Raw genomic sequence first — 12,953 nt, forward strand, 5'->3', positions numbered from 1 at the left:
TGAGTAAAGTGTCAAATATGTGTCCAACAGAGACGACATTATTTTAAAAATTATGTTTGGAAGATTTTAGCTGTGTACATAAATATATATTACTTGTACTTTGTTTTTGAAATGGCAGAAATATGAACAAAGTGGAAATATTTATTGCTCTAAAAATATAAAAATCTGTTCATGTGGATGGAAACTTTTCCCGTTTGTGTCGTCGTTTTTTAACACAGTGATCTTTACGACACCTGAACTGAAACGGCCAGCCAGTTAATTTCAATCCCAACTCTTATTACATTCAGGTTAGCTTCATTTAGTCATTTACAATTATTGTGTATCATTTTCAACATTATTAATGTAACATTACCATTATTATTTAATTAATTCTCCTTTTTTTTCAATTTCATGGTTTCATTAGCTTATTTACAATTATCTAATTTTTTTAATATTCAATTTGTTTTATTTTTTTCTATTTCTTGCGTTTTCTGTATTTAATTTTTTACTTACTTTTTTCATCTTACATTGATTTATTAACTCTGCTCCTTTGTGTATTTACACAGTTACAAGGAAAAGCAGAGAACAAGTTAAAATCTGTAAATAAATGGACAAAGGAGAAAAGAGGAAATATTACACTAGAAAAAAGATTGTTTAAAAAAAAGTAACAGCAATGTAAAATAGATATATGAATACAGTTAATGAAAAAATGAGAAAATAATGGAAACTGAAAAGTGAAACTAACAATGGAATTCATAGACAATGATAAATGATTATTGTTGCACTGTGAAATCATAGGAATATTGCTCATTTTGGGGTCTATTTGGCAAATAAACTATTTTATCAAGTCTTTTATTTAGTTATTGCCAATTTGGGCAGCATCCAGCTCCATAAAAATCAGGGTCAAATCTATTCACACATCACACTTTCTGAATTGTTCTGTTTTGGGGGGTTTTAAGCTAACATATAAGTTTTGTTTCAGTAATCGTCATTACTGAAAGGAGTTTATGTCATTATTTATGATAATCATTACTCAAATTTAGTTTAACCTGTTGGTCTCAGGTTGTCATTCACAATGACAGGGGTGTCAAACTCCAGTCCTCAAGGGCCGCTGTCCTGCAGTGTTTAGATGTGCCACAGGTAAAAAACAGTGGAATGAAATGGCTTAATTACCTCCTCCCTGTGTAGATCGGTTCTCCTGAGCCTTGCTAATGACCTAATTATTCTTTTCAGGTGTGGTGCAGCAGAGGCACATCTAAAAGTTGCAGGACAGAGGCCCTGGAGGACTGGAGTTTGACACCCCTGTCACTAGAGGACCCAAATTTGGGTCCTGTAGTGACAGACAGGTTAACGTACAAATTTTGAGCTTCCTTTACCCAATTTAGTAAGCATGCTAAAGGGAAAATGACACTCACAACATGGCGGACGCGCTAGCGTACGGTTCTTATCTGCTACGCAACGACGCCATTATGACGGCGCTTCCGTTTAAACCGGATGTGGATGAATTCCAGATGCAGCGGAGCACGTTTGTGGAGTCTGAAGAAAGTTGGTGAATGAGGTGAGTGTTCGGTGTTTGAGTCTCGTCAGTGGAGGAGTTTATGTGGAGTTTCTCCTCTAACCGGAGCTGACAGGAACGAGGCGGTGATTTAAACCGAGCTAGCAGGCGAGCTAGCCGGGCTAGCTTCGAGTTTGTTGCGAAACTTTAGCAGGTTGGAGGAACTGAGGTCACCTGCTGCTAATGGTTCTGATTACTAGAACTGAACTGGCCTTAATAAAGCGGAATATTGTGGGGAAGTTAATTTAAAAAGTGAAACTCCTATAAATATAGTAAATATAAAGATTATTTACACCTGCGAATACTTTTAAATATGAACTTAAATCATTTTCAGTCCGGAAATGTTATTCTCTAGCCTACAAAACCATGAAGAAACTTGGTCCCATACAAATAATAATTCCTAAAGAAGCTGGTTGTTCAGAGTTCTGCATCGGAATATATGAGTGGAAAGTTGAGTGGAAGGAAAAAGTTTGGTGCGAAATTTACCAGATGGAGTCAGAGCTTCAGAGGCCCGGTATGGAGCTAAATTATGGCCATAAAATGTGTTAAATAATCTTTGATTCTCATGGAAACATCTGAATAATTGTGCAAACCAGGAAGTAGCAGATGAACTCTGAATGAGTGAAAGTGTTCTCCCACGTCAGATGGTCTCTCTCCCCCAGCAGCCTCCTCCCTCGCTCCGCCTGCCGGGTCAGAAGCGATGGCCGGCCCGGAGCTCCTGCTGGACTCCAGCATCAGGATGTGGGTCGTCCTGCCCATCGTCTTCATCACCTTCTTTGTCGGTGTCCTGCGGCACTACGTGAGCCAGCTGCTGAGCAGCGACAGGAAGCTGGACCTGGAGCAGGTGTCTGACAGGTGAGGGTCCAGACGGCCCGGTTCTGTTCGGACCGGAACCGCCTGGATCTGACGCTCTGTCTCCAGCCAGGTGTTGCTGCGCAGCCGCGTCCTCCGGGAGAACGGGAAGTACATCCCCCGACAGGTAAGCAGATCGCCTCACTTCCTGTCTGCTGGACCGCCTCTGGTTCTGGTTCCGGTTCTGGTTGGGTTCAGCATGTGATGCCATCTAGTGGGGAAAGGCATAACGTTTAAGTTCTTTAAAAACGGAAGAGATTCACTCTGGGATATAAATTTGTTTTTGTGTAAATATTTTAGTTCTGTCTGTTAGGATATGAAACCAGAACCGACCGGGTCAGAACCCGACCTCAGAGGAAACTCGTTTCATTCCCTCAGATCAGAGGATCGTGACCCGGAAAACTCAGAACTTTACCTCAGCAGGACAGCTGCGAAAAAATTTAATTAATCCTTATGAAGTTTCCTCTATTTGAAAGAATGGTTCTGATCTGGTCGGCTCCGTTCTGATCGGACCGTTGGTTCTGATCCGTTTCAGTCGTTCTTCATGAGGAAGCATTACTTCAACGATGCAGAAACCGGTTTCTTCAAGAGGGTCAAGAGGAAGGTCGTTCCTAAGAACCCCATGACAGGTGAGTCGCCCCGTTGGACCTGACCCAACCCGGTTCTGTTGCTGCGTCCCGACCCGGTTTTGCTGACTCGGTTCTGTTGCAGACACCAGCATGTTGACGGACATGATGAAGGGAAACCTGACCAATGTTCTGCCCATGATTCTGATCGGAGGATGGATCAACTGGGCCTTCTCCGGCTTCGTCATCAGTGAGTTTCCTCCTCCTGGTGGTTCTGACCCGGTTCTGACCCGTGGCCAGGTTTGAAACCAGAACCGTCTGTTTTCCAGCCAAGGTGCCGTTCCCGCTGACGCTGCGGTTCAAACCGATGCTGCAGAGAGGAATCGACCTGCTGTCGCTGGACGCCTCCTGGTGAGAACCCGACCCAACAGAACCGGACCTTCCCGACCCGGCCGGTCCTGTTCAGCTTCTGTTTGGTGTGCAGGGTGAGCTCGGCCTCCTGGTACTTCCTGAACGTGTTCGGCCTGAGGAGCATGTACTCGCTGATCCTGGGCCAGGACAACGGTGAGTTCTGGTTCTGGTCGCGTCGGACAATACTCAGTCAGCAAACCAATTTATATCAGCATGTGCAAAAAATAAAAAACAGAAAAAATAGAAACGGGAAAAAAGGAAGATGACAGAGAAATCAGCAAAAACTGAAAAATGGAAAAAGAATAAAGTAAGAAAAATTATTTTCCTAAATATTAACATGTTTAACAGTTTATTCCTACATTTATTTTAAATGTTTTATTTTTGTTCTTTCAGTGGTAAACAGACGCGCTCTGTGAAGTAGGATGTATTTAAAGTTTTAAACGTTAATTCTTCATACAGATTTCCCTGAAACCAGTTTTTCCTGATTGATGATGCGTCAGAATGAAGCTCTCTGATTGGTCCGTTTCCTCCACAGCTGCTGACCAATCACGGATCATGCAGGACCAGATGACTGGCGCTGCCATGGCGATGCCCCCTGACCCCAACAAGGCTTTTAAGGTGAGTCAGATCAGAGCTTTGGGCGGTGAGGTTCGGTTCTGTGTAACGCTTCGACCCGGTTTGACCCGTTTCAGAGCGAGTGGGAGGCGCTGGAGGTGGTGAACCACCAGTGGGCGCTGGAGAGCGTGGAGGAGGAGCTCATGGCTAGAGACTTGGACTTTGGAGGAATCTTCAGCGCCAACAACAGGTTCTGATCCGGACCTGATCCGGTCCTCTGGACAGAACTGGATGGTTCTGCTTCCAGTGACTCATATCCCACTGTGACCCATTGCGGTTCTGATAAACGGGTCTCTGGGGTTCCTGAAGGTCTGAAACAGAATCAGAACATCTGTCAAAATGGGAACAAACGGACCAGCTGATCCGGACCGGCTTCATGGAGCCCAGAGGTTCTGGAAGAAAACCCAACAGAACCTTCAGATGCTTCCATGGCTGCTGCTGGTTCTGGTCCACTGGGTTTTATGATGGCAGTACCAGAACCTGGTCCAGTTACCATGGTGACAATGGTCTGGAAACGCCACCAGACAGGCCTGACCTTTAACCCCAGAGTGTGTAGGAGAGACCAGACCTTGATCCAGTCTGACCCAGATTTCTGGATCAAAATATTTTTGGTTTCCTTTGAACAAAAATAAAAACTTTAAATGTCTGAATTTCATTAAATTTTTTTAACTTTATTTTTAAAAAACAGAATTTTAATTCAAACTGACAAATTTCTCAGTGCTTCTTCTATGAATTCCATCTGAATGAGTTGGAAACATCGCCCTCTGGTGGTGATAATCCTTTAATTCATATCAAAAGATTAGAAGTACAATAAAATAATTTCCTCTGATATTTGACAGGAAGACAAAGAAAGAAATGGGCCCAGCGTTCCCGGCTGCTCCACCCACCACTGACACCATTCATCTCACATTACTTATAAAAATACTGTACACCCGTCCGCCGGATTAATACGACTTTATAAAGCTCATCTATAAATATGAAAATAAATCCAGTCACCAGCCGATCATCTAGAGAATTCATTACAAATAAATATCTGGAGAAAAGCTAAATATACAAACAGATGTTTAAAATCCCTGACAGCGTCGTTAGAAATAATCGGCCTGGTTCTGCTCACCAGAACCGGCCGACTTCTTCCTAAAATCAAGTGAAATTTACAGAAAATCATGAAAAGCTTTATTCCGGACGAGAAAACGGACTGAACCCTTCCAGCTCGCAGTAAAAACAGGCGTTCAGTGGAATGTTGTTTTATTAAAGAGAAATAAACTCGCTTTCAGAGCGTCTTAAAGGCTTCGGGCCGTTTCCTCCATCTGAACCCGCGGGTCCAGACGGGTTTGGGTCCAAATCAAGCAGAATCATCCTGAGTGTCCAGAGTCAAAGAAAGAAAAGCAAGACGTTCAGTCCGTATCCATGGAGCCACAGGAAGGGGCGGTGCCCGTCTCTGTGGTGTCGTTGGCAGGTTGCGAGGCGGAGCTTAAGGAGGGGGCGGGCAGAGTGGGCTTCCTGATCTTATCTTGTCGGTGGTAGAACAAGACGTAGGCAGCATTAGTCTGCGGGACAAAACGGGAAAATGTTGCTAAGGCTGTTAGACATGTTTCACCTTTGACCCCAACAGACAGAACAATCACTGGAAGTGGACAATAAATCAATAATAAATATCCACAGTATCAATAGACAATACGTCTGAACTCTTCACTCTGGTTACCTAGCAACTCACTCACTCTGGTTACCTAGCAACAACCTGTAGAGTTGCAGCAGTTTCAGGTTTCGCCTCAAAAAAAAAAAAAAAGGCAAAAACTGGATGAACTGGAAATGTCAAACACACGGTTAGATAGTTCAGATATTTAAAACAAAAAACTAATCAATAATTATCCATAGACTGATGGGTTATATCCTAGTACATTTTCCAGCCGCATCAGTTTTTTTAATGCACATTTTGAAGTGTTACATTAAAAAATGTTGATGGAAACGGCAAAATTCTAAATAATTAATTCGATTTCGCAAAAATGTTTTTCTATTGGCTTAAGATGTTTGTTTTTTTTCTTCTGAAAAACAGTTAATGGAGATGGGATCATATTTACTGAATAAGCTCTGGCACAGCCAACGCTGCCACCTGCTGGTGGGTCTGTGCCTTACAGGGGCACCTGATTGAACACCTCAGAACTTCCTCCATGTTCCTGCGGTGTGTCGTCCATGCTAACTATGAACCTCCACTTCCTGTTTAATACAGCCGTGCACAGAGTCGACATCTGATGACATCACACTTTGCATTGCTTTTTTTTTTTTCTGGCACTTTAAAAGTTTTTGATGAAGTTTAACATGAAAACTGGAAGGAGACATATCCATCTATTTACAAAATAAAAGCATACAATCCAAACTGTTTTTAAATTATAGATTTAACGGATTAGTTTTTCATTCAGTAAACAGTAAATCTTTCAGAATAATTAAAATGTTACATCAACTCTGTCTTAAAACCAGTTCAGAACTGGTTTGGATAAAAAACAGCTGAGATCCCAGTTCAGCAGGCCTGACGTGATGTCACTTCCTGTCCCCTAACGTGCGGCGGAGTGATACTGACCACAATCTGGTCCTGGGAAGCGTACGTCACTTTGCTGTCATCAAAGTAGTACCACTGACCGTTGTCCTTGTTCTGGGCATAGCTGGTGTCTGTACACACACACACACACACACACACACAGGATGAGGTCATGTGACCAGCGGGAATGATCCAACATGGCTGCCGCAGCACTCACAGTGTCCGTCTCGGAGTCCTCCGTAGTGATTGGACACGGCGATGAGGTCGTAGCGGCTCGGCGGCTCCTCTGGCGAAACGCCTTTCCTCAGCAGGAAGTCAGAGAAGTCCAGGTCTCTGCAACCACAGCAGGAGGTTCTGACCTGGTTCTGATATAATCTGGATCTGATTTGTTTGGCCCAGTTAGGATCCACAGGTCCAGTTCAGTCTGGAAAGTTTCTCCTCTTTATGAATGAATGTTTATTCAGACGGTTAAATTATGAAACATTCAGCGATAAAACGTCCCAAATGAATGGATATGGTGACAAAAACGTCTGTTTATGAAGCTGGATAAAAAAACAGTTTTCCATTCTCTATGGAGATCTGGAAAATGAGTAAAATCAGATTTTAAAACCTAAACTTATAAATTCAGTCGCTTCGCAAAAATAAAATCTGAATTATTTCATCTCCACATCTAGATATTTTTAATTTAAATTAAATTAATGAGTCGGTCTGTATTTCTTCTTCTACTGTGTCGGACGGTGAGTTTAACGGAGACGTTTCCATGGTAACAGAGGCTGAGCGGTTCGGACCAGAAACATGAAAACAGCAGCAGAACCGGTTCCTGCTGGGAAATTAAACATGAACAAAGATGAAAATGAACCGAAAACATCTGAAACTAACAAGAACAAACCAAACCAGACCGAGTGCGAGTCCGGTTCCGGTTCTGCTGCAGGTCGGAACCTGCAGAGGAAACAGTGACCCGTAGCCTCTGGAGGTTCTGGAGCGACAGCAGTGTTGCAGTGACCCGGTCCGGCCCGGTGCGTGTGTCGGTACCTGAGGGGGAAATCCACGATGGTGTCCAGTTTCTCTCTGGTGAACTTGGTGTAGGAGAACCGCTTGAGGTGGATGATCAGAACCTCCGGCAGTGACCACAGGTCCAGCTTCTTGGTGGCCAGCTGGTGCTTCTTACACACCGGGCAGTACCTGGAACCACAGACGGATCAGAACCGATCAGAACCCGATCAGAACCTGCAGAAGTTTGCAGTAGAGATGCACAGATCTAATATTAATATCTGTATTAGTTCTGATATTAACTAATAATTCTCGATCGGGTATCAGAATGTTCCTGATCCATAAGGACGGATCTATTCAGTCCAGTTCTATGCTGTATTATTTATCTGCATTATATTTATTCCTAATTGCATTTTCTGAACCATTCCAAATAAAGTTTGAGTTTATCACTTTATGTTGGCTCTTATCGTCATATTTCCTCTGAACAAATTAAATTAGTTTTTCTGCATTTGACCAAAGCTGGTGAAGCTGTTGATGGATTTATTACTGAACTGGTTCAGAGTTACTAAATAAATGTTTAACTCAGTACATTTATGTCTGTGTTTAACAGCAGAAACATTTTAAATCAGTTTTTCCTGCATCGTATCGGCCGATACTAAACCTCAGGTATGTAAAAAGTGGGTCGTTTTCGGCAGCAGCAGCCGGTTTGCGGCGGCAGCTGGTTACCATGGATTCTCCTCCTCCAGCGTTTCCACGGTGGTGAAGAGCTCGATGCACTGCTGCAGCTGGACGGTGGTCTGCTGCTGCGGCACCTCCATGCTGCCGTGCTTCACGTAGCGCTGCGGGACACAGGGAGCGTGAGCGGCACACCTACACGTTTCCATGGCGATAAGGAATCAGACTGACCTCTGCTTCGTTTTCATTGTAGAACCTCTTCTTCATGTCGGGGTCCCAGTCGATGGCCACGTACGGCTGAGCTGCAGAACAGAACCAGAACCGATCAGAACGACGACAGACTGACAGAAGTTATTCAGACACATGATCATTTATTGATCTAATGGCTAATTAATGAATGATGAAAAACATTTCATACTGGAACTAGAAAACATTTTAAGTATCCAAACTAAATTATTTGTATCTGGCTGGTTTATCCAGTCACACCACTAGATGGCAGTAATCCAGAACATCTTTCAGTTTTTCTGATTTTAGGATTTTATTTGATCACTTTCTGTTCTTACCTGATCAAATATTTGTTTGTTTCCACAGCTTTAATAAAAATAAAACCTCAGTAACATCGAACACTGCCCAGATTCACACTGGGATCAGTTTGAGTTTTGATCGCAGCTGTGATGTTTAGAAACGTCTTTGAGTTTCACAGACAAACTGAATCCTGAGATCAGGAGGAACAGGAAGCTCCAGCAGCTCCACCTGCAGCCTTTTGTTTCATAAAGCTACATTAAACACTTTGTGTGTGTGTGTGTGTGTGTGTGTGTGTGTGTGTGTGAGACCCACAGCTGAAGGACACGGCGCTCCCTCCCTCTCCCATCCCTCTCTCGGTCGTCCCGTTGGAGTTGACGGCCTGGATGGTGAACAGGCTCCGCCTCCTCTTGCGACACGCCCGCCTCTTTGCTGGACACTCATTGGCTGGAGGACTGGGAGAGCGGGCTTCCTCCTGCTTGTCCGCCTCGTTTTCTTCTTCGGTGGTTTCTCGGGGAGGCTGCGCTGCCTCTGCTGGCGGCTCGGCGTTCCCGTCTGCTTCGCCGTCGGCTCCCAGATCGCCGCCGGCGCTCAGGCCGTCAGGGTTGCCGGCGGCCGGGTTCAGGGAGCCGTTCCCGACCTCGGTGTCCCCCTGGTCCAGAGAGGCCAGCCCCTGGTTGACCCCAGGAGGGGGGTCACCTGCTGTGGCAACGGGACCCGAGGAGGCGGGATCTGGGTCGGGATCTGGGGTGGGGCCATCTGTTGGGCCGTTTGGAGATGCGTTGCTGCAACACGGTTCTGGTTCTGAGGGTCCGGCTGTCTCCGAGGCATTCTGCTCATCTGAGGACACAGGAAGTCAGGACTGCTCAACAGGAAGTCAGGACTGCTCAACAGGAAGTCAGGACTCATGGATTTGATGACTGCTATGCAAGGCCATTTACCAAAAAAATATATTTCTAAAAACTAAAATCACAAAAATGTTCATTTTCATTTTTTCCTATTCAATAATCTAAACGTTATTATTATTATTATTATTATTATTATCTAAACATGAACTATTTTAGCTAAATGAATATTCAGATTTTTTTGTTTTTTATCCAAACTTTCACAAGATTTTATGTTTTCCTTCTGAAATTAAAAGAATTTCAATTCTATTATTGTGAAGAAAACTGAACACATATTAAATCTGTTTTCAGCAGTAAAAACTGGATCTATGTCAGTTTTTAGGTTTTTATTTAAATACTTTCTGAATTCAGTCAAGTTTTGATAAAGAAGTTAAAAGCAGATTTGGGTGTAAATTTACAATATTAGCCTAAAGAGTAGATGTGGCCCTGGTTACCATGACAACAGAAGGTAATATTTTTGTTGGTCGGTTTTGATTTAAAAGTCGTAGTTTTGTCCTAATTTATTCACATTTAATAAATTAGAACTTTTAAACCTGAATCTGTTTTGTTCTTCAGATAATTTCAGTTTTATCTCATAAAGCCGGTGCTGCGTATGAAAACTTGTGGAACAGAAATATGACAGTCATACAGCGACAAACTTCAGAGGCCTCATCAGTTTTGTTGCGAAACTGACTGCTACTGGAGATCCTTTATTTATCCTGCTGAAATAAATAAAGGATTTTTAAACTGAATTGAATTTTTAGGAAGAAAATCTGATAAAATCATGTTGTATCAGCTTCATGAACAAAAACTGATATTAAATGTAATATTTATAATAACAGAGTTTCTCTGGCCTGGAATCAGCAGAACGTCCTGATTCCTACCATCACTGATGCCGTTGGTTTGAGTCTTATACAGCTCCTCCTCTTCATCTTCCTCCTCCTCTTCCTCCTCCTCCAGCTCCTCGGCGGGGTCAGGAGGTCGAACGTAGCGCCTGCAGACAGCCGGACAGATTGAGCTGAGACCTGCAGGGATACCGGGCCGCCCCCCCCCCGACAGAGTGTCACTTACGCCAGCCGCTGCAGGAACAGGCTGTACAGCGCCTCCTGGCTGCAGCTGCCACGCGGCACGTTGAGCAGCAGCGGATGTCCGAACAGCGTGGTTCCGTACGAGTTGCTGCTGGAGCCGTAGTCCCTGTAGTGGGAGCGCTCCCTCAGGTAGAGCGCCAGCAGCACCGAGTCCTCGTCCTGCTGACTCAGCTCATACCTGCAGGAGAAACAGCTGCTGTCAGGGAGCCACCACACCGACCAATCACATGACAGATCACACCGACCAATCAGGCGACGGATCACACCGACCAATCAGGCGACGGATCACACCGACCAATCAGGCAACTGGCAACCAATCAGCTGGCAGCAGGCCATCAGATGCCTGTGGGCTGATTGATCTGCTGAACTGATCCGGTTCTGGTTTACTCACACAAAGATGTCGTCTCGGTCCAGAATGCAGCTGAGGGATTCCTCAGGGTTGTAGATTTTATAGAAACGATGATTAAAGACGTCAGCGACGACCATCTGGAACACAGAGCAGGAACAGGAAGCTTCATGCTCGGTTCTGTGGAACCGGATCAGAACCCTGAGCTCAGCCTCAGGTTTCCCACCTCCGTCAAACCAGCTCCGATATTTCGCATGAAAAGTTCCATGTAGGTTAATTATGTCTTATTTCACATGCACTAAGATAAACTAGACCAAAAATACTTTTTGTTTTCTTCCATTAAAAGCAGCTTTTCTGTCCCTGGAGGCCTGGAGCTGCATTTTCTACACAAACCAAGGATTGTACTGGAAGGAGTTCACTGCCACCTAGTGGTCAGAGTGATGCAAACTTCTGTCAGTTTGCTTGATAAATAATTTATATCATTTCTACTCAGACTGTATGGAACTTTGAGGTTGAATTCCCATCTGATGCTCAGCAGCCGAATAATAAAAACATTCAATATATGCATGTTTCAGAACTATGGAAGAACATTAGAGCCAGTGGGAAGAAAAAATAAAAAAGTGAGAATTCTGAATATTTTTGGTCATAATTCCAGCAGAGAAAATTCAGGATTCTGAGAAAAAAAAATCAGATTTTTATTTTTATTTTAATGTCTTCCATCATCCAACGTTCTGCAGGATGATGAATCTAAAGGACGTTAAGTTGTTTGTTCTGGTCCAGTGGCGTCTCACCTGTGTGGGCGGGACGCCGGTCATGTCGGACAGAGCGGCGCAGAGGTCCGATACTCTTCCTGCTTTGGGGACGACGACCCGGTGCTGCAGAGACAAACGCAGTGAGGGTCTGCGTGTTTCTGCAGACGCAGCAGCGGCGCAGCACGGCGGCCTACCTGCACCGGTTTGGCGTGGGGGTCCAGGGAGACGAAGAAGACCTCCATGACGCGCTCCTTACTGACAGGAAGAGGGACGCTCAGGTAGCAGAAGGGGTCGAAGGTCACAGACACTTTGTGGCACTCGGGGCAGACCAGCGTGGATTTGAAGAGGCCGTGGAACGTGTCGACGATCACCGAGTCGTTGCGCCGCCGGTGGTTCCGCCATGCCTCCTCTGCCACTTCCTGTGGAGACACAGAGTTCGTTTCCTGGACACAGACACCGGGCGGCGGTTCGGCCGGCGCCGCTTACCTGGTCCGGTCGGCCGTCGGCGTCACGCAGCTCGATGTACTCCTTGTTCTTGACCCGGTTCAGATCCTCGTGGAGCCCGTCCAGCAGGAAGGACAGCAGCTCCTGGCTGTCGTGCTGCTGGTAGCCCAGGAACTGAGACGCAAAGTGGCCCACCTTGGTCTGCGCACAAAGACACGCGACCAGAGGTGAGGCAGCGCAGTGCGGTGCCTCACCTCTGGGGGCGCTGTGCCGTATAAGTCAGGGGTCCCCAAACTTTTTCCTGCGAGGGCCACATGACTGTTCCCTTTTCTGGTCGGGGGCCGGTCTTAGTTTTTCGAGAAAGAAACCTTAGAAAAGTTTTGACGGGAGGCGGGGGGTTGGATTACTGCCGACGACATATTCGCGTTTGTAGATAGATTTTTACCCAGAATGCAAATGGAAAAAAAACGTGAGCTGGTACTGACTAGTATATATTCCATTGAGGGAAACTAAGTTTCATATCTGCTCAAGAGCCCCCCTGGTGGTTGAAGAAAAATCCACATATAAAGAAAAAAAAAAAACACTGAATGCTCTCTGGTATTGTTCAGGGGGCCGGACCAAATGAGGAGGCGGGCCGGATCCGGCCCGCGGGCCGTAGTTTGGGGACCCCTGCTTTACATTATTTGAGGTTTACTGAGGTATCTCCCCTTAGCTTGTTGTGTGTTAGCATACCTTGTCTGA

The 12,953-nt window shown here is 45.0% G+C and overlaps 2 protein-coding genes across 3 annotated transcripts in view; one reads left to right on the forward strand and one right to left on the reverse strand.

The window, feature by feature from the left end:
• The first annotated feature begins 1,432 nt into the window (after positions 1 to 1,432).
• On the forward strand, positions 1,433 to 4,628 carry LOC106958741 (ER membrane protein complex subunit 3). Of its 2 annotated transcripts, none has more exons than XM_015050802.1 (9): positions 1,433 to 1,537; positions 2,200 to 2,389; positions 2,456 to 2,513; positions 2,922 to 3,015; positions 3,098 to 3,202; positions 3,282 to 3,363; positions 3,437 to 3,516; positions 3,899 to 3,981; positions 4,056 to 4,628. In XM_015050802.1, the coding sequence occupies exons 2-9, from the start codon at positions 2,235 to 2,237 to the stop codon at positions 4,173 to 4,175; spliced, it is 777 nt and encodes a 258-aa protein (XP_014906288.1). In that variant the 5' UTR covers positions 1,433 to 1,537; positions 2,200 to 2,234; the 3' UTR covers positions 4,176 to 4,628. The 2 variants fall into 2 exon arrangements, with proteins under 2 accessions (XP_014906288.1, XP_014906289.1); XM_015050803.1 differs by having other exon boundaries at positions 1,436 to 1,537; positions 2,197 to 2,389.
• Positions 4,629 to 4,741: 113 nt separating this feature from the next.
• The window catches only part of usp11 (ubiquitin specific peptidase 11), a 17,848-nt gene continuing 9,636 nt past the window's right edge, over positions 4,742 to 12,953 (reverse strand). The window contains exons 9-21 of the mRNA XM_015050801.1: positions 12,255 to 12,413; positions 11,963 to 12,187; positions 11,808 to 11,891; positions 11,062 to 11,156; positions 10,654 to 10,848; positions 10,467 to 10,576; positions 9,014 to 9,538; positions 8,408 to 8,478; positions 8,228 to 8,340; positions 7,544 to 7,693; positions 6,729 to 6,844; positions 6,554 to 6,642; positions 4,742 to 5,525 (exon numbers count right to left, since the gene is read on the reverse strand). Coding sequence (XP_014906287.1) covers positions 5,373 to 5,525; positions 6,554 to 6,642; positions 6,729 to 6,844; positions 7,544 to 7,693; positions 8,228 to 8,340; positions 8,408 to 8,478; positions 9,014 to 9,538; positions 10,467 to 10,576; positions 10,654 to 10,848; positions 11,062 to 11,156; positions 11,808 to 11,891; positions 11,963 to 12,187; positions 12,255 to 12,413 — 2,085 coding nt within the window. The 3' untranslated portion in view covers positions 4,742 to 5,372. The remainder of the gene's footprint in view (positions 5,526 to 6,553; positions 6,643 to 6,728; positions 6,845 to 7,543; positions 7,694 to 8,227; positions 8,341 to 8,407; positions 8,479 to 9,013; positions 9,539 to 10,466; positions 10,577 to 10,653; positions 10,849 to 11,061; positions 11,157 to 11,807; positions 11,892 to 11,962; positions 12,188 to 12,254; positions 12,414 to 12,953) is intronic.

The sequence above is a fragment of the Poecilia latipinna genome, unplaced genomic scaffold (assembly GCF_001443285.1).
Source record: "Poecilia latipinna isolate Pla-1442-1.1 unplaced genomic scaffold, P_latipinna-1.0 Scaffold1010, whole genome shotgun sequence".
Taxonomy (NCBI): domain Eukaryota; kingdom Metazoa; phylum Chordata; class Actinopteri; order Cyprinodontiformes; family Poeciliidae; genus Poecilia; species Poecilia latipinna.

Excerpts from the sequence above, each read along its gene's own strand:
- LOC106958741 (XM_015050802.1), top strand. The coding sequence starts at position 2,235 with ATGGCCGGCCCGGAGCTCCTGCTGGACTCCAGCATCAGGATGTGGGTC. Across the intron at positions 2,390-2,455 it reads CTGGAGCAGGTGTCTGACAG|CCAGGTGTTGCTGCGCAGCC; the intron begins GTGAGGGTCCAG and ends CTCTGTCTCCAG. Across the intron at positions 3,982-4,055 it reads ACCCCAACAAGGCTTTTAAG|AGCGAGTGGGAGGCGCTGGA; the intron begins GTGAGTCAGATC and ends GACCCGTTTCAG.